This window comes from Sorex fumeus, unplaced genomic scaffold (assembly GCF_029834395.1).
Source record: "Sorex fumeus unplaced genomic scaffold, SorFum_2.1 ptg000043l, whole genome shotgun sequence".
NCBI lineage: Eukaryota > Metazoa > Chordata > Mammalia > Eulipotyphla > Soricidae > Sorex > Sorex fumeus.
In genome coordinates this window covers 13,108,227-13,134,531 of record NW_026606100.1, presented here as the reverse complement: position 1 = coordinate 13,134,531, position 26,305 = coordinate 13,108,227, and the positions used below count along the sequence as shown (strand labels likewise).

Below are 26,305 nucleotides of genomic sequence, written 5' to 3'. Positions count from 1 at the left end.
CTGCTGTCAAGGTGATTTAATAAATAAAATCATAAAAAATGAAAAAGAAAGTAAGTTGGAGTTTATACTCCTACGTTTAAAAAAAATAAATGTAAGAAGGCTTTTTATTTCAAACTTCTAGAAACATTTTCTCAAAAGAAACCAGGGTATCCATGGGTTTGTCTATGGTCAATTGAAACTGAGTTTTGTGCTGGAAAGATAACACAGAAGTGAAGACAATTGTCTATCTTATTGCTGATCCCGGTTTGACCCTGACACTACATCTGATCTGTTTCTCTTAGCCCTGAAGGAAAGACCTCTGATTTCAGAGTCAGAAGTACAACATTTTAAAAAAAGAAAGAAAGAAAGAAAGAAAGAAAGAAAGAAAGAAAGAAAGAACCAAACACCACAATTTAAAAACAATTTTATACAATTTTATTTTTTTCTAGAGTTTGCATCTTTCTTGGCTTCAAAAACCAGTGTTTAAATTAAGACAATTCTAAATATAGATCAACCACTGGAGATATTAGAAATCAGCATTTGTCTGTACTTTGATAAAATTAAAGTAAAAAAATATAACAAAATGATAGCTGAGTGTCTTACGTAATATTTCTCAGGTGTTCTATTGCCTTAAAATTATTACAGTTGAAATATTTGCAATTTTCTAAGAATGTTCTCTGTAGAAAGCACATTGGGATAATGTGCTATCTCTGAATCACTGTCATCCTGTTAGTTGTCAAATTACTCGAGTGGGAACCAGTAATGTCTCCTCTATTTCTCTCAGTCCAGAGATTTTAGCAGCGTCTTCTTACTTGTCTTTCCCCAACGACTGGAGACTATTTCAGGGTCGGGAATGAGACTTATTGTCGTTACTGTATTTGGATATCAAATATGCCACAGGGAGCTTGCCAGGCTCTACCCGTGTGGGTGGGATACTCTCGGTAGCTTGCTGGGCTCTCTGAGAGGCATAAATGGGTAGGAAGTTTCTTATAATGTGTCGCACGTTGGCAAAGCAGCCAAGGGGTCCAGAAAGCGGCTGGAGCATGGTGGTGGTTGGGCGGGTGAGTTTGGCTGCCAGGGCTGGGTCCTTTAGCGCGGGGAAGACTCTCACCCTCCCCACAGCCTGGTGCGGAGTCCAGTGGCATGGTTATGGGAGCCTCCTTTTATACTCCTGTCTCGGAGGAGCATCCTGAGTTCTGGAGGGTAGCTGATGAGGAGATTATCTGGTGCTAGCAGGAGATAATCTGGACTCATGAAAGAATGAAGTCCCAGGAAACCCAGATAATGTTGAACTTTGTGACCTTGGACTCTGGACTTAACAGAACCTGGAACAGAGATCCTCTGCCTGCTTCCCCCAGTCTCTGGTGACTCAGGGATCACACCCATAAACCACACCCTGCTGGCACCAGATATTCTCCTCATCTGTCACCCTCCAGAACTCACAGGTGCGGGAGTATAAAAGGGAGACTCCCAGAACCATGCTAACGCTATGCTTTTTATTAAATTAGTTTTCTTTGAGGTTCTTTTAGGTATCTCTTTTTTCCCTAACAGATTAAATAGCCATTGCAGAATATTGATGATCATTCCTTCCTTATTTTGTAAATGATTTATTCAAGAACTTTGGGGTGTCTTGGCTATATCAGGTATTGCATTACAATGTGATTCTCAAGAGTTTTAAATTTTGTTATCATTATGTGGTACTAAAGGATTGGAGGACCTGAATAAAAATGCTAAGGGTTCAGATCATTTCTCAGTGAGGGATAGAAGTTCTGGCCAGGTCAAGTGCCACAATCTGATGAATATTCTATATGACTTTGAAATTCCTTAGGTTGATGCTATGTTTGTCATTAAATTTCTACAAGTCAGATTTAATGCTGAATTATTCTCTATTTGCCTGTTATTTTCTGCATAAATGAGCGAGTGATTGCTAAAGGTTTAGCTTTATAGAAGCTAATTGAATATTTAGTGTAACCAAATATTTAATGTAGAAAATTATAATGTTATGTGAAATAATGTACATTTAAGAAAATAAAATTTGAAAAATAGAAAATTTTCAAAGATATATTCTTGCTTGCTAGTTTTAGTTTTCTAAACTGATGAAAAATTTAATTTTAAATATGTAAATATTTTTAAATGAACGTTAGACAGAGTGGCATCTTGAACTCCCGAGATACCTCAATGAGCTTGGTTATTGTGTGGATATGGTCGATGGTACTGAATCCTTTTCGGAATCCAGCTTGTTCACATGGTTGTCCTTCATCTAGTGTTCTGCTAATCCTATTCAGGATGACTTGAGCGAATAGTTTGTAGATGACAGACAATAGGCAGATTGGACGATAGTTGCCAATGTCGTGGATGTCTCCTTTCTTGTATAGTAGTACAGTCTTGCTGGTTTTCCATTGGGATGGATCCTTGCATTCAGACAGGTAGTGTGTGAAGAGTCGAGCCAATGTATTGATGAGTACTGATGGTAAGTTCTTCAGGTGTTCAGGTCTGATCTTGTCTGGGCCAGGTGCTCTTTGTTTCTTTACCGACGAGATGGCATGTTGGATTTCGGAAGGGAGAACATTGGGAACGACATATCCATCATGTGGTATGTGGTATGTGGGCAAGTGGATGTGGCTATTAAAGAGATCTGAGTAGAAGTCATGAATAATCTTCTCCATTGCCCTTCTGGAAGATGTGATAGATCCATCATGATGTCGGAGGGCAGTCATCTTGGTTTTGTAGTTGGTGAAGGACAGGCGGGCATTACGAATGTTTTTCCCAGTTTTTTTTTCCCATTTGCTCTCAACGGAACCACCATCTCCGAATGCAACAGTTATATATACCTTCTTCGAGAAATCAACATGATGAATGACCTGGCACCTGAGTTGCGCAGGAGGAAGAGAGCAGCTTGGAATGTCTTCAAGAGCATTGAAGAAATAACTAAAAGGACAAAGAACCTCCAGCTACGAGCACATCTCTTTGATTCCACTATTCTTCCTGCATTAACATATGCCTCAGAGACCTGGACCCTACGTAAACAGGACGAGAACACTATTCGGGTCTCTCAAAGAGGAATCGAAAGAACTATGCTTGGAATATCACGATTCACTCAAATGAGAGATAGAATCCGGAGTTCTGATCTTCGTCAACGCTCAAGAATCAGGGACGCTGTCTCATTTGCCAAGACATCAAAAATCAGATGGGCTGGACACGTAATGAGGTTTACAGACAACCGCTGGACTAGAGCCATTACTGGTTGGATTCCACGAGACATCAAAAGATCACGTGGAAGCCCACCTATAAGATGGTCAGACTTCTTCGTCAAGACCCTAAATGATCGGTTTGAGGCTCTACATGTTCCTAAAACGAACAGATACCATTGGGCTACGCTAGCACACTACCGGGATGAATGGAGTCGTTACTGGCACCCGCTCGAATAAATCGATAAATAACGGGGATTAAGTGATTAAGTGATTAAGTGATAAGTGATGTAAATATTTTTAAATAATTTCTTAATTTTTAAAAAAGAAAAAATGAATTAAGAACAAAAATGGAGAATAGTTTTCTGGTAAATTTTAATAGGCATTGAAGTCTTATATAGTAGTGAATAAATATGTGTGACTATCAGGGTAGTTATGTAGAAATAAGTCATTATTTTATTTATACTTTTTCCAAAAGGAGAAAAAAACTCTTAGCTAAAATTTGATATCTTTTGGATTATTACTATTTATTTCAGTCAAGCAAGATAGTTTTTAATTGAACATAATTTATTTATAAAAACATGAAAGGAGAGAAAGGAACATCTGTTCAAGAGAGGACACAGGTTGAGAGGGCAAGGCCAGGATCTTGTGAATTATAAGAACAAAGGACAGGCTAATAAGAGAAAAATAGTCCATTCATATGTATATGTGAACAAACAAAAAAGTGCCTCCCTCTTCAGCTCAATATTAAAATTTGTTTATCTAAGGTAAATGATGGTGGATGATGACAGGTGGGCAGAGGAGAGAAAAATTGTCTTTTCCCTTCTTTTCTTTTCTTTTCTTTTCTATTGAATCACTATGAGATACAGTTACAAAGCTTTCATGTTTAAGTTTCAATCATACAATCAAACACACATCCCTTCACTAGTGCACATTCTCCACCACCAATGTCCCTAGTATACCTCTCCTTTCCAATCCTCCCCCTGTTTCTATGGCGGACAATTTCCCCCATATTCTCGCTTTACTTTTGGGCAGATTCTCATTCATATCGAAGGAGAGAAAAATTTCATGGTAAAGAAATTATTCTATAATTTCTAGGGAGAAAATTTGTGATAATATTTATCTGTGTAGATGTCTTGTTTGATTTTTCTTAGTCATAGAGTTCCTATATCGAGGAATTACTAGGCATCCTCACTTCAAGAAATCTTTTTTGTTTGTTTTTAAGAGGGATAAATATAGCCCCAGGAAACTCCTATTCCTTTACAATGAATTTTAAATGATTTTAGTTTAAAATATTCTCTCTATAAAGTATGCAAGTCTAAGAGTGCACATTCCATAGTTTGAATGATTAAAATTTTAGTTCTCATATTTTGATCACAATCTTAAAATAGATCTGCACATCACAGTTAAAATACAGACAGGCTGTCATTGGAAAATTCCACCAGTAGATGTTCCTGCTGTTTGATATCTTACCTTAGAACACCTACTTTTGTGACCTTCTTGAACAACTTATTCAGGAGAGAACCTTTTGGAATGAATGAAATATTGCATGGAGCTGAAAAGGAAGACTTGCTTTTCTTTGTTTTTTGGGCTACAAGGACTGTGCTCACGGATCACTCCTGGCAGAGACTTTGGATATCAACTGTGGTTCAGGACATTGAACTGGGGTAATCAGGGTGTGAGAGGAGCACCTTAGCCCCTGTATTCCTGTACACAATTCCAGCAGCTCTAATGAGGTCCATTTTTAAATAGGAAAAGAGCTTAAGGGTCAATGTTTTACATAAACAGATGCAAGTTTGAAACCCATCGTGAAAGCAACATATGTCTAAAATATTTTTAAAAAGAGAAAAAAGTTTATATAATCCTCAAAGGCTTACAGGCCATTTCTTTCTCTTTTCTCTCTCACAGGACCGTGCTCAAAATCTGAATGAACGGCGGACCACTACCACGACCCTCACGGTGGATATTCTGGACGGAGATGACTTGGGTCCAATGTTTCTCCCTTGTGTCCTTGTGCCAAACACTCGTGACTGTCGACCACTTACCTATCAAGCTGCCATACCTGAGCTAAGAACTCCGGTAAATGTCATCTCATCTTTTCTTCTTCACTTAAGTCTCTTTAACGTAATAAAACTTTGTTCAAGTATTTTGTAGGGACACTAAGTGCGAATAGCAAACTGAACACTAAGTGATTGAGAAATAACTATGGGAATATTTTTCACAAAGAATGGGAATTTTTTTCAATATAAATTATACAAAGTGGAAAGTATACCATACACAACAAATCATCCGAAAATTAATATTGTTTAAATATTTTCAATAGCTCAGATGATAAGATAGTCTTGGAAATTCCAAATCATTTAATTCCAGTTTTTCCTTAATTCACATGTAAATATGGAAGTCTTAAGTCAAGGGATCACTGTATCACTGTATCACTGTCATCCCGTTGATTGTCGATTTACTCCAGTGGGTGCCAGTAGTGTCTCTATTCACCCCAGTCCTGAGATTTTAGCAGCCTCTCCTTACTCATCTATCCCAATGATTGGAGGCTCTTTCAGGGCCAGGGAAATGAGACCTGTTATAGTTACTGGTTTTGGCATATCGAATACACCATGGAGAGTTTGCCAGACTCTGCCTGTCATGCGAAGGTATATTCAGGCACAAAAGACACTATTAGTTTTTAAAAAATTTGAAGTAATATTGGTGAATTTACCTTATGAATTGGAGGTGGGTGTTAATAAATCCTTAATGCAATCTTTATTTCTTAAATACGCATTGTCAAGAAATAGGAATGTGAGGAATGAATGAAAATTTTCTGCTTTTGATTTTGCATTGGTTGTTTGCTTTTACCTTTTTCTAACTCTAACGGGGCTATAAATTGTTGTCAGTCTTGATTTCACATCTTAGATACCTCCTTCAACAGCAGATATTCACATGAAATAATAAAAACTATAAGGAAAATGGCTATCTCATGATATGTCAACATATATCCTAAAGTAATAATGATGATGATGATGATGATAGAACTGTCAAGAGTTAAAACCACTAAGAGATAATTCTGCAAAGCCTTGGCTTTTTGAGTTAATAATGTCTTCTGATGTTAGAATTTGTTGGAAGGTATATTTTTTCCAAAATATAAAAAGTGTGGTTTGCAGAATTTTAGTGTTTATGAGATTTTAAAGAATATAACAGTAATTCCTTCTCCAAAATGGATGTTGCCTTGCACTCCATTCTCTCTATAGAGTTCTTATCCAGTGTATTATCTATGGGCTCTACTAGCAGTAAATCTTAAAATAGCTGACAAGTCACTTTTGTATCTATTGGCATAGATGATCACTGATCTAGATGGCTTACATGAGCAAAAAAAACGAAGCTGAATAAAATGGATAAAACTTTGGATAAAACTTATGATGCGTGATGAACAAATATAATAAAACATTTATCTAAGTGGAGTAATTGTATAGATAAAAAGGCTAGTGTAGAACTTTAAGGTAAAATAGTTGTGGATTATCAAATGATTTTCATATACTTAAATCATATACCTATCTGTTATTTTTTCATGGGCACGAGTGAAAAATCAGTGGTGCTAAACGTGAAACTTTTCTTTGAATAATTTATTGAAGTCCTGGGAAATTTTCAGAACAAATTTGTGTACCAGTATGCAGTTGGATCCTAAGATAAAAGACTTATAATTATCACTTATTATTATCAATTATTATAATGACTCAATTTTATTATTTTTTTTGTTAACTGTTCTCAGTATTGAGGGAAGTAAAGGAAGGTAGGGCTTTGCTATGTAGAGGTAGAAACTATTGACTTTCTAAAAAAATTTGCACATTTCTTATTTCATATTATAGACAAATACATTTCTCATTCCTACTTCAGTTTTATTCATAGACTATGCTCTAGCTATAGGATAATAATATACATAAAAACAATAGCTAATTGTTAAGTAGATTCTCCAGTTAATATGAACAATGCTATACAAAATACTAACTGAAATTCTTGCATTATTAATACTATCATGCTCATTTAAGTACATTTTCATAGATTTATAGTTAATTCTTTCTTCGAAATGGCATTTAATTTTTTATGAGAGCAAATATTCTGTAAGGTACAAGTGTTACCACACTATAAGCACTATTGAAAGTCAGTATTCCTCCTCCACAATTCATTGGCTCCTTCCTCTTACCCTTTCTTCACACCACCCCACACACATCCTAAATTCTTTTGTCAATGTCTAAAGGTTTATTTTCAATGGATATTATCTGCTCCTTGTCTTTGTTTATTTTATACACCACCTTGTTCATTTTACACATCACTTGTGTATAGTGTATAAAATTAAGCGATCACATCATACTTGCCTTTCTCCTTCTGATCAAGTTATTTAAATAAGATCTTAACAATTCAAAATCATCGGTATTCATCATTTTATTTTATTGTTATTTAATTTTCTACTGTAGACACAGTCATTTACAATATGTTAATAATGTGGTTTTATGTATACAGTGTTCCAATACCATACCACCAGGGTCTGCTTCCCTCCACCAATGTCTCAAGGGCCCACCCTCTGTTTCATTATTTTAACAGATCCATCCATTGCTTAACGTTTTGTAGCAAAAATCACTTTATATATATAATTAAATAACTACTGTAAATATTGATAGCTTTATTTATATCAGATAAAGTATAATATGTTTATTAGAAAGTATCAATGAATTCTGTCAACCAAATCCTGCATTAAAAAAAGGTCGAAAAAATTTACTTCAAACCACTGTCTTTATATTTATCATAAAATACAAATTTGGTAGACTTGAGAAAAGGAACGCATTCATTACATTCAGCATTAACTGGGCCACAATGACCAACGGTTGGATTCTAGTTTCTAAATGGTTAAAGAATTACTGAGTTGATTCTGACTACTGATATGAGCCACTTGCTTGACTAAGGCTGTGATTTAATGGCTTCATTTTCATTCCTTGTGGTCCTGAATCTCAGAGGGTCTTGTAACTTTCTAATATCAAGGCTCTTGTTTCCAAAATAAGCCTCTCAAGAGAAATAGAAAGAACATGTATGAGCTAGCTTTAAAAGTTCTGGTGTTATTTGTGCTGTTGTCAAGTCTCTAATAGAATTAAGGAGTATAAGAAAATAAAATTTTATGTGGCAAGTTTTAGAGACAAAATATTAGACATTATCCTGAGACCAGGTACCCAAAATCAATCTAAATGACATTTTGAAACCCCTGTGAACAACTAATATTAAGCACTGGAGTTAGTTTTAGAGTTTCACTTTTAGATTGTTCTATTTATGCCTATCTTTACATTCTTATTTTATTTGTCTTTTTCTCTGTACAGTGTGTTAAAAATTTCAAGAAATTTTAATTAATGGATATTGCTGTTCAGAACAGAGAACTAGCCATTTATATCAGCTAAGAAGGACATGATGACTCTTAATTACACACTTGCTGATCCTTTTCTGAACCAATTCTTCAAATTTTGAAAGCTTGACATCTGCTCACCTTGTGTAAAATTTTCCACCAATTACTCAATGGTATTCTTGTCTTGATAAACCATTGTTCATTCCAGTACAATGCATGTAGAATTCATCAATTTAAAATAACTTAAAATACTAGTAGTGTTTAACTTGATCCAGAATAAAAATTAAAAATGCAATTGATTGAATTTAAATAATAATTTTTAATGAACTGACTTAGCAAATATTTCATGTATTTTCTACTAGATACAATTTCCGTAAAAAATGTCTTCTAAGTCACTAAAAATACTATGTTAGAGATAAAAGCTTAAGTATGTATGGTTTTTCAGAGATCACAAAGCAAAGTTAATTCATATTCTAATTATTATTCATTTGTTTACTTGAGAAATATCTACTGGACCCTCATGTATATGTTGAACTCTAAGCTAATTGAAGAAACTCAAAAACTGGGATGAGATAAAACTTTAAAATATTCTATAAAGTTTGTGGTGATGGTGTTCTCCTCAGTGGGACTCAGAGGTACAGGTAACTCTGGGCTATATTCAGCCTGGTGGTGTAAGCCTGATGGTACTTGTGCCCACCTATGCAATGTTGATTGGGTCCAGTTTTGTGGACCACCATAGCTGCACACAGCTTAGGGTCACCAAAACTATATGCAGTGTTGCTTGGAAGACCGTGTTTTACTGGGAATAGGACTCAGGACATTATGCCTTTAAGGAATGCCTTCCAGTTCTCAGAGAAATCTTTGCACCCATAGTGTACAGTGTTTATTCTAATTTGGTTACTCTTAATTATACATATGCCTACCTGAAATATTCCGGTATAGAAAAAATATATATATTGTTTGGGTCATATAGAATCGTGACTCTGCTTTGTTGTGTGATCATCACACGACCAGGAGTCCCCTGGCTCTCTCTAGCAGCCTGTGTTGGGTGGTCTTGCACCATTTCCCCACTCGGGAAGGCCAATACCAAGGGCGGGAGAAGGAGCAAACGAGGGCCAGGCTGGTTGGTGAACAGTTGCAGTTCATTCTCCCCACGCCTGTTCCAGTCTCATTAAGCGCCCCATTCCAGTCTCTTCCTGTGTCTCTCCACACTCCAACTCGCAGCCTTGGTCTCTCTCTAGTCTCTCACCAAGTCCAGTAGCATTGTGGGTAGCAACCACACCCAGGTCAGGTAACACAACCAACATATCCAAGCCCTTCCTGATCGCCTACAGCCAGGGGATCAGTCCAAGGGCAAAATGACTCTTAGGGGGTTTTCCTCCTTTCCTTGGTCCAATGACTTAATTAACATCTTAATTCCACTTCTTAATATTAGTTATTTTGTATGAACACAGTAAGAGATACATTAAGCTTGCAGGGTGCCTCTCCTGGGGACATCCCACTATAGATCTCAAACTACAGTGCTCAGGCCAGATTAGTTTTTCCTAACCCTAGCAGGGTCCTAATCCAGCAGTTACTTTTTGGATCATGACAGTTTGTCCATGACCATGCTGTTAACTTATAGTTAAATATTATGGCACTTTGGCCAGGCCCATTTCAATGCCAGGTAGCTCACAGCTTGCCCTGGGGGTCATCCAGTCCTTGATTGGGGCCCTGCTTTGGGGGTGCTAGGAATTAAGAGCAACTGAGGCTTAAGTCGAGAGAACAGATGCCTAGGAGTGAATATTATTCAGAGTTTATTAACTTCCTAAGTTACAAAAGCATAACATTAACTGTCTTCCTCTGTCCATATACGAAAAAGGACATTGCTCTGAATTGACTATGCAAAGGACATAAGGAGAAGAGAAAAGCAATATTTACAAGTTAATAAAGTCTGATTAGGAGACAAAGGTGATTGACAGATTGCAAAAGCAGAACGCAAAGAAAGAGGTTACAAATAACACGGAGGAATGGGAGCACTGTGATGGGAGTAACCCAATAAAACCTAGCTCCCTGTGGCAAGGCACAGAGGACAAATCAATGTTATCCTACTTTTTATCTTTTTTTAATTGAAGCATAGCACACAGTGCGTTTTTATAATTTGTATTTGAAAAATTAATTTGTAGCATACCACTTGGTTGGGGGTTGTCTCACTGCTTACCTGTTTTTCGTTTATTTTTTTAAAATTTTGCTTAGCAATCTGACCCCTGCACAAAAAACACCATCATACTACTTTGATAATATTGACATTATCTACATGTTTATTATATGTACACCTTTTATTATGCCATTCATATTTCAACACGATTTGTTGGCCAGTTCTAGTCATTAATAACTAGTATTTACATTTTGACAAATTCATCTAGATCCCCTTTTAAAGCCTTATGTTGGGTCAGTACTGTTTTATCTACACTATTTATCATTGTGTCAACGAACTCGAGGGGTTCTGTATTATTTTCTTCCAGAGAAATTTTCTTACTTGTCTAAGGGGTTACTAAAATGTTCTTACAAATTAAGCTTCTGTGTGAATGTTTTTGTTAGTATGTTGCTTAGGTGTTTTCTGACATTAACTATCTTCTCACTTCTAAGCTGGACTGTTTGCTGTAAAATCTTAGCAGTTTATCTGAAGACATACAATGGTAATAATAATAATAAAAACAATAATAATAATAAAACATACTTTATTTCTAAAAACAATATTCTTTGGTAGTATTTTCAGATAAAAACAACAGAAAGGCATACAAAATGATTAGTATGTCTCTACTAAGAAATATCATTTAAATATAATTTGAGGGACATATAAGAGAATTCACATTTATCAACCCAGCATGCATACATTGAAAAGTTCTTTCAAAAAATACTTTTTACCCAGAATGGTTATTCCTCCAAGTAGTTGTTTTGAAATGTATCAAATGAGAAAATTATTGGATTGCATACTTATGAATATTTTCTGTTCTGAAACATCTTTATAGCATATAATGTTTAAAGATAGTGTATAGCAGATTGGTAAATCACATTAAATTCCTACAAGTTATATTTTACATATTACGAAGTGCCTTACTTATGAAGTGTATGTGAAAATGACTTAGATTTCAAGTTATTTCTAAATTTATTACTATTCTAACTTTAAAGAAGTAATTCATTTTCATATATTGAGTATCCAGAGGAATTTAGGTACACAAATATCTGGGACAATTGAGAGAAAGTTTAGTTATCGACTTTAAAAATACCTGTGCTCCAAGCAGTGGTTTGTAAATTAGTTGTTTGAAATACAGGTAGTTTTCCTTAGAAACAATGACAAGAGAGACAATTAGGAAAACCTCTAGAACACAGACACTTATTTTGTTTTCTTTTTTATGGCCTATGGAAATACAAAGGCATTCAGGTTGGAGTGATAACGTTAAATTGACCTCTTAGCAATTCTCTGTGTGGTAATTGTCCTTGTTCTCCGCAGTTCTGCTTGCTATATACTGGGAATCAGTTTAGGTTTGTGTCATTTCTTACAACAACTTCCTTCTAAAGATTTGGTAGAAGTGGAAACTGGAACTATAGATGCTAACTCTAATTAATTCTTCAATGTTTTTACTTTTTAAAAATTTTACCAACATAGAATTGAATCATATTTAAACAGGGAAAAATATAATTTTCTTAGATTTAATATTTTAAGTACAATTAAATGTCTATTATTCTCTCCATTTTTGGATGGAATTGTTATTTTTAATTTTGTGAGTGCATTATGTATCTTATAAGTTAATCTTTATTTGATGCATTGTGTGTATTTTCTTCCATTCAGTAGTGCAACTTTTTCATTTCTGCCAGTTTATTTTGACATACAAACCCTTTAACTTTGGTACAGTCCTATTTGTATATTTTAATTTCTGTTACCTTGCCAAAGGACTAAAATAATTGAAGATATTTCTAAGGTCGATCTCCTTGAACATCTTGCTTATGGTTTATGAATGCATTATATAAATTCTGATGATAATTGATGTCTTTAATCTACTTTAAATATATTTTATTTATCAATGCTGTGAGGTATTGATCCAGTTTTTTTGTTTGTTTGTTTGTTTGTTTTATTTTACTTGTGGCTACTTAGTTTTACCACCTGGCAAGCTATCCTGGCAAGCCTCCATTTGTTGAAGAAGTTTTCCTTGATTCCCCTCATGTACTCATCTTTGCTGTCATAGATTAGTTGTCTATGAACTTGAGGGTCTATTTCTGGGCCTTCAAATATGTTCTATTGGTCTGAGAAATTATATTTATTCCAGTACCATAAGTGTATATTATTTTAAGTTTACAATATAAATTTAAAATAAAATTTACAATACTTCCATCTCTTTTCTCAGGAGTATTTTAATTCCATACACATTTTAATAGAGGATTTAGGTGGTTGGTCTATAGGCCTATATGTTCATTGCCATGTGTTATCTGAGAAATTCAAACCAAATTAACAATGAAACAGCCCCTTACACTAGTGAAAATGGCATATATCAAAAAGATTGTGAACAGCCAGTATTGGCAGAGATATGGAGAAACAAAGAATCTTAGTTGCTGTTGGTTCAGTCTCTATGGTTAAGAGAATGAATACTTTTCAAAAAAGTATAAAAAGAACTTCCATATGACCAAACAGCTCCACTTCTTTGCATCTATTCTCAAAATACAAAAACATGAAAAATTTAAAAATATGAATGTATACCTATGTTCATTGCAACATTCAGTACAACAGTCCATGGAAACAGCTAAAGTGTTCAGGGATAGATGAATGGATAAGGAAATTATAGTTTACAGAGAAAATGGGATGCTACTCAGGTATAAGACAAAACGGAATCATGCAATTTACTGAAATGTGAGTATAGTGTTAAGTTAAATAGGTCAGAGGGAGAAAAATGCAAGAGGGTCTCACTCACTTGTGGTCAAAAGAGAAATAAAATGAGGCAATAGTATCAAATGGTGACAATCCATTGGCTGAATTACAACATGAGACTACAAACTGAGGCGAGTACGGTGTTTGAAGGGGATGAGGAAGTGAACTGGAGATAATATAGGGGTAATGAGGGAGTTTCTGGGGCACTTGGGTGCTGGTGAGGAGCAGTTACTTTGTAATCAATACCACAAATGCTAATATTCATACCTGTTACCTAAATTATCATGAAAGATAAAAATTCAGTCAAATAAATGAGTCTTGAAATGAGGTAAAAATGTTTTCCCTAAGAGTAGCCTGGTTTTCAAAAAGTGGCCAACTCATACAATGCACACTATATACTGTGGATGCCATTAAAAATGGATTATCACATAGTAATAAGTAGTTGTTTTGTAACTTCTTATTAGTAGTTGTAATGAATAATTACTAATTACATAATTAAAATGATGCAACTGAAGTCTGTATCACACATGATTTATATTAACTCCATATTATGTGTATGAGAACACTTGATAGCAACTAAAAGTTATCTATCTGGCATTTACTCTCTTGAATTAGCATGACCAATAAAATATTTTTAAGAACTTGGTAAGCAGGGATTAGGTTTCATACATCTAAACCAATAAAAAATACTTTGAGTTATAAAGAGATTTTTTTTTCAGAAAATAGAAACGTTTATTGGACAGTAGAAAAGGAAAGAAAAGGAACTGCTCAAGTGAGGAGAAATTTAGTATAGAACTTAGTTCAACAAGAGATTGGAAAAACCTCCTGCTGGGCTGGAGCGATAGCACAGCGTTAGGGCGTTTGCCTTGTGCGCAGCCAGCCCATCGAGCCTGGTTCAATTCCTCCGCCCCTCTTGAAGAGCCCAGCAAGCTACCAAGAGTATCTCGCCTGCACGGCAAAGCCTGGCAAGCTACCCGGGACATATTCGATAAGCCAAACACAGTAACAACAAGTCTACAATGGAGACGTTACTGGGCCCACTCGAGCAAATCCATGAACAACGGGAGGACAGTGCTACAGTGCTACTGCCTGTTTTAATTATCTTCACATTTATAGTCGTCCATGTTAAGATAAGCAGTTTTGGTATTAAAAGAAATGTTATTAATTTGGTTTGGACTTTACCCCTAAAAATAATTAAATTTATTTTAGGTATAAAAAAACCCAAAAAACAAAATTGTATGTTTATTGTAATATTCATTGTACATTTTCTATGTTTCTTTGAAAGGCAACATGATGAAAAGTAAGAAGGTGAGAAAAGTAGATCTTTCTAGTTTCACCCTGGCAATGCATGGTCCCCTGACCACCTCTGCGGATGGATCTTGCACTGCTGAGTATGGCATCCAAATTAACCAAGAAAAAAATATATTCAGACATTTTTATAACTAAATGATAAGAGAATGCAAACTTTGAACACACTTTTACCATAAATGTGTAATGTGAGATATGATGGTATACAGACAATAGAGCTTATACTAATATAGTTTTAATGGATTATCTCCATTAGCCATATGAAAACTGTCATCAATAGGTCAACAAATTTTATAAATGACTCAAAGCATTATAGAAATAATTTTTCTCTCCCCAATTTTGCTTTTATAAATTAGATTATATCACATAAAGTCACCCAATAACTGCTTTTAATAAATGTCATGCTAAACAATGAAGCAGAAATAGGGTAAAATGATGCAGATATGAGTTTTAGCTAATTAAATTTTACATGTTTGAGATTGCTCTTAAAGGGCAGGGATAAAAGAAACTAATTCTCATTTTAATGGGAAAGAGTAAAATTTGAAAAGTCAATATCGTACCGCATTTAGGTATATATTTGGAATACATTTTAAAAATGATAGTTGTTTTTCACAATGTTTCAGCTATTTAAATCAATTTATTTACTTAAGAAAGGGCAGGAACTCTCCTCAGTGCTCAGAAACACTCTTGAGTTCAGTGTTTGCTTCCAGCAGATCAGGGTCTGTTGCCTTTGAAAAATTTTTAAGCAGAGAAGGTATCTGTGTTCCTGTGATCATTGTGGCACTATTCACAATAGTAAAAATCTGGAAAGAGCCTAGTGTCCAAGAACAGTCAGCCAGGAAAATGACAGATACAGAATACTCTCTTGCATATATGGGATATAAAAGCATAGTGAGGAAATTAAAAAATGGCCAAAGACAACAGAGGCCAAGAAGCAATCTGCAGAAATGAGCTACCACGGCAGGGAGATGGCTTTCGGGGACAGGATGATTGAGTGGGTGAGACTCTGAGACAATGATGAGGGGAAATGCGCATTCTGGTGGAGAGTCTGGGGTTGAAACTCCATGCAAGAAATTCTGTTGTTAATGGTATTGTAAATTAGCAATACCATTTCTAAAATAAAGTGTAAGTTATAGTGAAATATATTGTTTTACCTTATTATAAAACTCCAAGAGTATTTGATATGCCAGACACAGTAACAACAAAGTCTCCAATGGAGACGTTACTGGGCCTGCTCGAGCAAATCGATGATCAACGGGAGGGCCTTTACCTTTTACCTTATTATAAAACTATCTCAATTTTAAAAAGTTTCTCTTTCTTAGGGGTCAACATTATTTTTACTTGGCATCATTTTTTTTTAATTTTTTAATTTTTATTAGTGAGGCACCATGAGGTACAGTTGTAGACTTACAAATTTTGCGCTTGGGTTTCAATTATACAATAATCAAATCATGTTTTAAATGATTGCTAAGTTAATTAAAAACTTTCCTCTTTCTCAAAATTTCTCTTCCTGTTCATCCATAGTTGACTAAATTAACTTGTTTTTATAACATGCTCATACAGATCCTCAAAAATATTTTCAGGATAATTATAAATAAATATATTGCATCTTAGTTTTTTTTTTAGTATTTTTGTGTAGGATAACAATTGATTTGTCCTTTCTCCCTTGCCACAAGGAGTTTAGATTTATCAGGTTACCTATCACAGTGCTCCTGAGTCACTCCCATTCCTTTGTTAATCTGTAACCACTTCTCTATGCTCTCTTCCCCAGCCAATTATTCAACTTTTCCCCAAATCAGACTCTGTTAATTTGTAAGGTCAGATCCATCTAGGACACTGAACTTGTATTGTAAATTAATACTGTCTTTCTCCTCTCCTTATGTCTTGTAAGTTTACTTTAAAGCAATTTCCTTTTTGTATAGATACAGGAAGACAGTTAATAGTATGCTTTTGTAACTTAGGATTTAATTGGCTTTGAATATTATTCACTCCCGGGCATCTGCTTTCTCGACTTAAGTAAGCCTCAGTTGCCCTTAGTTCCTAGCACCCCAAAGGCAGAGTCCTGATGAGGGACTGAATGGACCCAGGGCAAGCTGTGAGCTACCCTGGTATCAAAATGGGCCAGGCCAAAGTGTCATGATTGTTAACTATAAGTTAAGAGCTTGATCATAGACAAATGCTGCCATGATCCAAAAGTAACGACGAGACTAGGACCCTGCTAGGGATAGGAAAGACTATCTGGCCTGAGCACTATAATCTGAGATCGAGATGGCCCTAGGAGAGCAATTCTATAAGCTTAATGTATTTCTTACTGTGTCCATACAAAATGATTAATATTATGAATGCTTATATGTTTGTTGGACAAGGAGAGGAGAAACATACCCAGGGGATTCTGTTCTAGGGTGGGTCATCCTGCTGAGAGGGTATCTGTCCTAGAAGAAGTACCCCCTGTGGGATAGAACTTTACCCCTATTGATTGTGACCACACCTATGGGTAAGCCCCAACCCCTCATGCCTTGGGATTGAACTAGACTGTCAGAGTGGGCTGGGGGATCCAGACTCCAGAAGGAGAAGGAGAAAGGGAATCCAGATCAGATTCCAGAGCCAGAAGGAGAATGAAGGGGGATCGAGGAGGAGAATGAAGTAGCATGGGGGAGGAAGAAGCAGGAGGAGAATCAGAAGAGAAAGGAGATGGGAATGGAATAAACTGCAACTGACACCAACCAGCCTGGTCCTTCCTTCGCCTGCCCATCGCCATCGACCTCCCCGGAGTGGGGGAAACGGCGCGAGAATACCAAACATGGGTGGCAGGAGAGATAGAGTGCTGCCTGTCCTTTTGAGTTTACACATTTTTGTATTAGTCATTTAATTACTGGGTTAGGAATTTACTTCTTATGAACATTTGCTTTAAAATAGCAAAATATTTATTCCAATTTTTATTAATAAATGACAATTAAAGAATTAGGCATTATATTTAAGTATATTTTACAATACTTTATCCATTTATTTTCCTATAGAAATGTAATGCTGTGATCACCTTTTCATATATGAAAGAAATAATTTAAAATTGATATTGGTCCAAATGTTAATTTAAATCACAAATGGCTGTGCACATACAGTGATTAAAGAAATATTTTCCATTATTATTGAAACAATGATGCAAGTTAATGATGTGATAGCTCTGTAATTAATCAAATGGTCTTCCTAAATGAATCTGAGTTAGTTAAAAATAGATGTCTATTGGTAGCTCAATATATATATATATATATATATATATATATATATATATCTCCTTTGTGTTCCTTGGTTGTATTCATAACGCTATGATGACTTACAAGTATGAGTTTAAATGAAAGTTCACTGATTTTATTTCTTTGTTCACATTAAGTAGTTATGGTATCGGGCATTTTTATTTGAAATAGAGACTGCAGCCACAGGTGCAGGGGGCTGTGATCCTTCTTCCAGTGACTCAATGATCCCAGTGGTTGTTATTTGTTGTTTGTCGTCACCTATTATTTGGGTCTTTCATCGAAAGAACTTTCTTTCCTTTATATTAGAGGAATATTCAGTCTACATTTTTATTTATATAATTTAATATATAGAAATTATATTTCAGGTGAGCATCATTGAAAAACAGCATATGTGCATATTCCATTACAGTTTTCTTTCTTGCTTACAGCATCTGACTGTACAGATGACAGTAGGATTATTTGAGGTTACCACAGAAAATTTTATTTCTATTTAACTGCTTCTCCAGTATATTTAAATACAAAGATATATGTGCATATATACATTTGCACATATAAAGATCTAACAAATTATTTTTAGAAATATAAAATCTGTGTGTAGATGAACTAATATAAAGTCAGAATAAATAAGAAGTTTAAGAATTCTGCATTTTACTCATTTGTATATTATATACATCTCTTGGTTAAATAGGCAAAGAGAAGGAATGTTTCAAGGTCTCAATTCATGTAAGAAATTGCAATGCTTGTGGTAGTGAAAAGAATTATAATTTATATCTGATATTTATATATAAGACCATATAGTATTAAGGTAAACTACATTATTTTAAATTTAATATAATTTAAATGTTATATTAAATAAAAGGCTAAACATTGAGTTTAATACACTGTTAAATTAGGATTGGTCACTTATTCTTTTCTACTGGCCTCACTTTTGGGGTAAAGGTAACTATTTGTATGTGATTTATTAAAATATTTTAAAATTTCTCTTTATAATGTGGTGGACGTGTTGAGAATATGATAATTTAAACAAATATGCAAATTAACCAAGCTTATTGTTCATTGGCAGTATGCAAACATTGAGATAAAAAATTAAATAGCATTACCAATAAAATTTTATGTAAAAAATAAAACACTGCACAATTTAGATTACTCTTTATTTACTACTTAGAACATAAAATTTATTCCTTTGGACTATCTGCTAAATTTTAGGGCTAACTTGAGTATGATTTATATACCTTTTGAATTTTAGAGTACACCGAAAAGTTACAGAATGTGGAATAAAGTGTTAGTAGAAGAAATGTTCTTATCCAAAGAAAATATGAAAGAAAAAGGAAAAATATATACATAGACAAAATATAATCATTATGAAATACATGAATTTAACAAGTGTTACTTGATGAAACAAATGTGCTATTAGACCATTAATGCACACTATCCCTTAAATCTATACCATGAAGCCAAATCTACAATGGCATTGTTAGAAGATGAGGTTATGGAGGTTAACTAGGTTTAGGTAAATTTATAAGGCTAAGTGCTTCATTATTGTATATTTCTCTTTATAAAAAAGAAATGCCAGATTTATTTCTCTACATGAGAAAAATAAGAAAGAAGCCAGGGCAAGATATTTTTAGCAACCAAATCTATTAATATCTTGGTTTTAGATTTCCCAAGTTACAGAAAATTTAAAATATTTTTATTGATTAAACTATTTTCAAAGGCCCTCCCGTTGATCGTCGATTTGCTCGAGCGGGCCCAGTAACGTCTCCATTGGAGACTTTGTTGTTACTGTGTCTGGCATATCGAATACTCTCGGTAGCTTGCCGGGCTCTCCGAGAGGGGCGGAGGAATCGAACTCGGGTCGGCCATGTTGGCCGCTTGTAAGGCGAACGCCCTACCCGCTGTGCTATCGCTCCAGTGGAGGGCCTTATTATTATTAAACTATTTTCAATCTATACTACTCAGTTGCCAGGGAAAATGTAGTCAGAATTTTTTTATAAATGGATGGACAAGGAGAGTGTCATGTGAAGTGAAATGAGTCAGATGGAGAGGGACAGACAGAATGATTGCACTTACTTGTGGGATATATTAAAAACAAAAACATAGTATGAGATGCATACTCAAGGACAATAGAAAGGAGAAATGAGGGCCAGGAAGAGTGGTCCATAGTTGGAAAGTTGCCACAAGTTGGGAAGGTAAGGGGATGGTTAGGACATAGAAGGAACCACTGTGACAATATGATCACTGTGGACAAAAACTGAAGAACTGAGCGGCACTCCTTTCAGCAAAGGAGGTAAAGAGATATACATGATGACCTTTCAGGGCCTGTATTGTAAACCATAATGCACCAAAAGGGAGGGGGGAGGAAGTGGGGAGGGATGGAAAGAGAAAGAGGAAAGGAAGAGGAAGAAAGGAAGGAAAGAAGGAAGGAAGAAAGGGAGGGAGGGAGGGAAAGAGGGGGAGGGAGGAATGGAGAGTGAGGGAGAAAGGAGGGAAGGAGGGAATAAGGGAGGGACAGGGACGGAGGGAGGGAGGGAGGAAAGGAGAGTGAGGGAGAAAGGAGGGAAGGAGGGAATAAGGGAGGGAGGGAGGGAAGGAGGAAGGAAGGGAGGGAGGGAGGGAGGGAGGGAGGGAGGGAGGGAAGGAGGAAGGAAGGGAGGGAGGGAGGGAGGGAGGGAGGGAGGGAGGGAGGAAGGGAGGGAGGGAGGGAGGGAAAGGAGATATAGAAGAAAGTTGTTTTGTTTTGTTTTGTTTTCCATAGGAGCAGGCTGGTGGGGGCAGGGTGTGAAGGGGAAAAAAATGGGATTTTTGTGGTAGAAAGTGCACACTGGTGAAGGGGTGTATGTTGGAACAGTATTGACTGAAACCCAATCATGAACAATGTTTTAACAGTGCTTCTCATGGTAATGCAAAAAAAAAAAAAAAAGGAAAAGAATTTGATCAATCTGTCCCTTTTCTTTATGATAACCAGCGCTGAGAACATAGTCTTTGAAGAGGGGATTTTTCAGATGAGGACATTATTTTTAAGTACCAGCCAACAATGGGCTCAGCCTTTACCAGACAGTTATAAATATGCTCAGCAAGTTCTTGGGAATTTATGAATCCAGTCGCTTTCTACCGTTTTCTTTAGTTAAATATTGCCAGAAATCTGTGGGTGTATCTACTCTTGGATAAAGCAGAAGCAGCAGCAGCCTTAGTCACTGATAGCTCCTGTCCCCTCACCATTCTGGACACTGGCAAAGCAAGCCAGACTCTCAGAAGATAATGCCTCTGTTGTAAGGCATTATTCTTAGTTTTTTGAGAGCTGATTAATAATTCAGATTTTTAGCTTCTGATCAGATCTCTAGATTAAAATGGGCATTGTCAACTTTCAGGTCAGATTGAGTAAGAGAATATATATTAAACCCTATCACCATGTCTGAGGATGTCAAGTGTTTAATATGTCACTAGTAAGTGGTGTACAGAGCAATACACACACACACACACACACACACACACACACACACACACAGAGTCAGACATTTTTCTTTTGTTCTGCCACTTTTAGTTGTAACCTGAGATTGAAATTTCATTTTTGTTTGCTGGTTTTACATAATTCTCTGAACTTTCAGGAAATTAATCCTCTGACCTGTTTTAGGTTTCATACTTTTTTTATTTTTTCCTGGTTCATTGCTTCTGTTTTGTTTATGGACCAAACCTATGCTGGTACCCAATGTCACTGCTGGCTATGTTCAGGGATCACTTCCAGCAGTGCTCTGGGGACCATGTGATACTGTGGATTGAACAAGGATACACAAAGTGTCACCAGCGTGATAGAGGCAAGTGGAGTTGGATATGCTTAAACACTTCGAATTTATTGATCAATAATTCACACAATCAATACCATCACTAAAATCATACTAAGTAAGCAAATCCAACTAAGAACATTCACATAGCTAATATAACAATCTAATCATTTCCTCACCTCTAGCTGACTAAAGCCATATCCTGGTGCTCATGATGGGCATGTCTGGTGAGGTCCGCAGTCTCAGCTTGGGTCGTCTGAAATGAGGTTGGCAGAGGGACCGGGGTTTTCAGTGGTGACAAGCCAGACAGAGTTCATCCCAGTCTCTGGCACGTTGGGAATAAGACAGAGATCCAGAGGTTCACATCAGGTTCCAAATCTATTGCAGACAGGAAGAAGACCCAAAGGTCGACAGGAACTACCAGAAGCCTCCATTTAAGGGTCCATTGTTCAATTATTTTGTATTGTCATCAGTCAAATTGGCCAGTCAGATTTCAAGGTGGGAAGAATCTGCCCAGCATTGATAACCAGATGTCTCAAGATTATTAATCTGTGTCTAGTTATCAGTGGTCTTGTAAGCAACTTACTAACTATAACACAGAAAATGAAATTATAATTCATTTAACTATAATTTCAGAAAATGGTGTAACTTTTGTTCATACAGAACAAGTGTCTTTTTTTATAACACAAAGCATTAACCCTTGTACTATCTTTCTAGACCTGCGTTGCATAAATTTTAGAGGGCAATTAAAGGGAATGATTTATGTTAATGGCAACATACTGTGATTACACTGTGGAACCAAATAATGTTGTATATTTTGTCAAAACTTGGCAATCATTTGGCAATATATGACAGCTTATATGTAGACTTTAAGTAATTGTCTTTCTCCATAGAAACAAGGACCTCTGGAAAGGCCATCAGTACTGCGCCTAATATTTGACCATTGTTAAAAGAGATTGCAATTCACTTTACTGGGGCAACCTCAGCTTTTCCTGAAGAAGATTTTCTATTTACTTCTAAATTTAATTTGTTAAAGGATATAAAGGCTGAAAGTTTCTGAGACAAAATGCACAACAATTCATTCCAGGTGGCATATTTTAAAATGAAAATATAACTATGGGGAATAATCATTATGTTGGCCATATAATTATGAAATATACTTTTAAAATCTCAACAGAACATTTTAAAGTTTTAACATATTTATGGGTACTTTATAATGTACAGAAATAATGATTATGGATTTGTCATTCCTTAAAAGGAATATTTAATATTTACTAGTAACATAATAGTTAAGAGGAAAGGAAACTTTAAGTAGACTGATTGTGTGAATGAAAAACAAAATGTTAAAGAGAAATTTTTATGGTATCTAATCACAATCATCAAATTGTAACAAATAGAACTTTCAACTAAATTCCTCCACTTTTGCTTGAAAAACATGAGATTATACCTATATTTCAAGTGGAAAAAATTATAATGCTTTTAATTTGGCTTTCAGTATAGATATTTTGTTGGAGACATTTACTTAAAGTGTATCTTACACAGAAAAAGCAATTTAATAAGCATCGTGGTCAGGTACATTGATGGTTCTTTTTGTCATTTTAAAAATTCAGCCTGCAAAATGTAGAATGTAATTGTTAGAACAAAGTTTCCATTCTTTATTCTGTTCATTAAATGGTATTTATAGTTTTTTGTTCTTGTTGTTCTGGTACACCTCATTAACTATTAATTTAAGTAGAAACTTGATAACTTTTTTTTAATAAGAAAGCATACTCCTTAACAATATTGATTCTTAGATATGTGTTGACTTGTTTTCTTTCAGTTTCTTATTAATCTTGATTTTTTATCATTCATTGAAAATTGGTTATATGCTTCCAAAAACCAAGTTAATCTAATTAAATATTTTTCTTACATGTACTTCAAATTAGGTTTCCATTTACTTTTTAATAATTATGATATCAAGGATGTGTAGCTATCCTGACTAGTCTGCAACAGATGACTTTGGATGAGATTCTTTGGCAATTAGGTGGTGATGGAAGCAGTCACTAGCGACACAAAAAGCATAAGCATTAATACTTGTGTACCATGTTACTTAAATAATAAAAAGTATGTACTTATACATGTATGGATACTTATTGAGAGATGTGCAGTTTGGTGTAGAATCTGGTATGTTCCAAAGATCTTTATAAATGGAGAGTATGCCAGGTGCTAATTGCACTCCAAACAAAAAGAAATGAAGGCGTTAGCTACTCACAGAAATAAGCAAACATTCTTAAAACGATGTAATATTCTTCTACTGATAATTTTTTAAAAAAATATTAATCAGGTAATAACCCTAATTAATGAACAAGCAAGCTTTGAGTAAAATATGTGAGAAGCACAGGACTGATGATGAGGGAAAAAGGTGAAGATGGTCCTCAGGTACGGAATTCAAGTTATGAAATAAGTAAGTCTTGGGGATATCATGGACAGCATGTTATTGTAGTTAATACTATTGGATATTTGAAGTTCCTGCAAGAGTAGATGTTAAAATTTCTCATCAAAAGAGAAAAGTTGTGACTGTGATGATGGACACTAATTGTATTTATGGTGGTGTTCCATTATCAATATACACATAAATTGAATCACAATGCTTTACACCTGCATGATATACTATTTATCAGTTATAGTCATCATCAAGAAATAAATATTCAAGTAAGAAAACAAAAAATTACCACCATCCTGATTAACTGATATCTTTAACAGTATCTGAGAAATAAGCATTTAGTATTCTGAGTAACAGAGATTTAGACAATCATCTTTTACAGCAGTTAGATTTGAATTGACTAATATAGGGCATTTATCATATTTATAGACAGGAAAGAAGAAACAACAGCAGTATGACTTTAAATTTCCTTCAAAACTGCTACCACTTCAGAGTTTCACTGCATTTACTGTGAATTAGTACTTTCCTGGCTCATGTATCTGCTAAGTAGAGTTTGTTTACAGCTCAATATCTGACATCTTGATAGGATGAATTTAGAAACTATTCTCAGGCAGATCTGACATTCTGACAGGTTGAATGTCATGGTTAACACAACAATAAACAATGTTAAAAAAGTGACTGGGTTTGTTTTGAAGGCTCTGACTATGCAAAGTAACCCTCCTCTCTTGTCTCAGAGAAAAGCACTGTTTTTCAAAAAGGTCAATTCAACTGAAAGATGTTAAATAAAGAACAAGTACCAATAAGAAGTGTTATTGGCATAAGCAAATATGTCCTAAGACATATGCAGAGGAAAATGAATGAATAGTTCATTTGATAAATTACTTTAGGAAAAAAAATGCTTTAATGTTTTAACCCATCTTGGCGAAATTTTTAAAACAACATTAGTATTATCTTTATGCATAATATGAACAATTATAAATAGTTAAGTAAATAAATTTTAAAATTCTTTGCATCCTAATAGTCTCTTTTTTATTTGTATTATATTGAATAGACATAATTCCCCATATTCTTATACTTACTGATTTATTCTTATAAATTTTTGCAATGTTCTCACTTATTTTGTTTCAGTACTACGTTTTTGTTTATCCAGTATTGATTGATTTGTCTGTATTCTAACGGTAAATTTTTAACATGTAATATATGTTTTCAATATGTAAAACATATATTATCTAATAATATAATAGCACAGAGGTAGGGTGTTCACCTTACAAGTGGCCAACAAGGCCGACCTGAGTTCGATTCCTCCTCCCCTCTCGGAGAGCCCGGCAAGCTACCAAGAGTATTAGATATGCCAGACACAGTAACAACAAAGTCTCCAATGGAGACGTTACTGGGCCCGCTCGAGCAAATCGACCATCAACGGGAGGGCCTTTACCTTTACCTTTTACTTAATTATACACATTTCTGAACTTTTTTTTTCTTAAAATTCCTTCAGGTAGAGATCTAATTAACTTTTAAATCTTTGCATCCAGTATGCCAAATAATCTAATGACAGATCATTTTTTAAGATGGTTTTAGGACAAGGGAATGAAATTCATTATTTTGCCTTTTTTTCATGGTCAAATTTTTTCCATGTCCATTTGAAGGGATATTAAGTTAATATTTGTATTAGATATTAGACTTTTCTCTTGAATGATGTCTTCTCATTGTATGATATATCTATTTTCAATATTGTATTAATATACATTTTATGCAGTTTAAATTTTTGTGTTTGAAAATCTCAATATTTTTAATAGTATTTAGTCCTCCCATTATAACATCAAATATTCTATTGTATATAGCTATCCATTGTTTCTTTAAAATTTTAATTCTCTGTCATTTTTTTCTAACCAGTTTAAAATGTTATAGATCTTTTGTCACTAAGTATGTTTACAATTGGTAATTAATATTTAGAAAGAAAGTTTATAAATAAAGCAACTTTTTAATATTATGAGGAATAATAAAAACTACATCATTTTAAACAATGAAAAATAAAACCACTTTTTAAAAAAGCATTAACACAGACATGCCTACTAAAGCAATTGCTAAGACTGTTTTG

General features: G+C 34.8%; 1 protein-coding gene across 1 annotated transcript in view; it reads left to right on the top strand.

Annotated features, from left to right (window-relative positions):
- PCDH15 (protocadherin related 15) overlaps positions 1-26,305 on the top strand; it is a 743,595-nt gene that overhangs the window by 351,779 nt on the left and 365,511 nt on the right. The window contains exon 8 of the mRNA XM_056120664.1: positions 5,076-5,246. Coding sequence (XP_055976639.1) covers positions 5,076-5,246 — 171 coding nt within the window. The remainder of the gene's footprint in view (positions 1-5,075; positions 5,247-26,305) is intronic.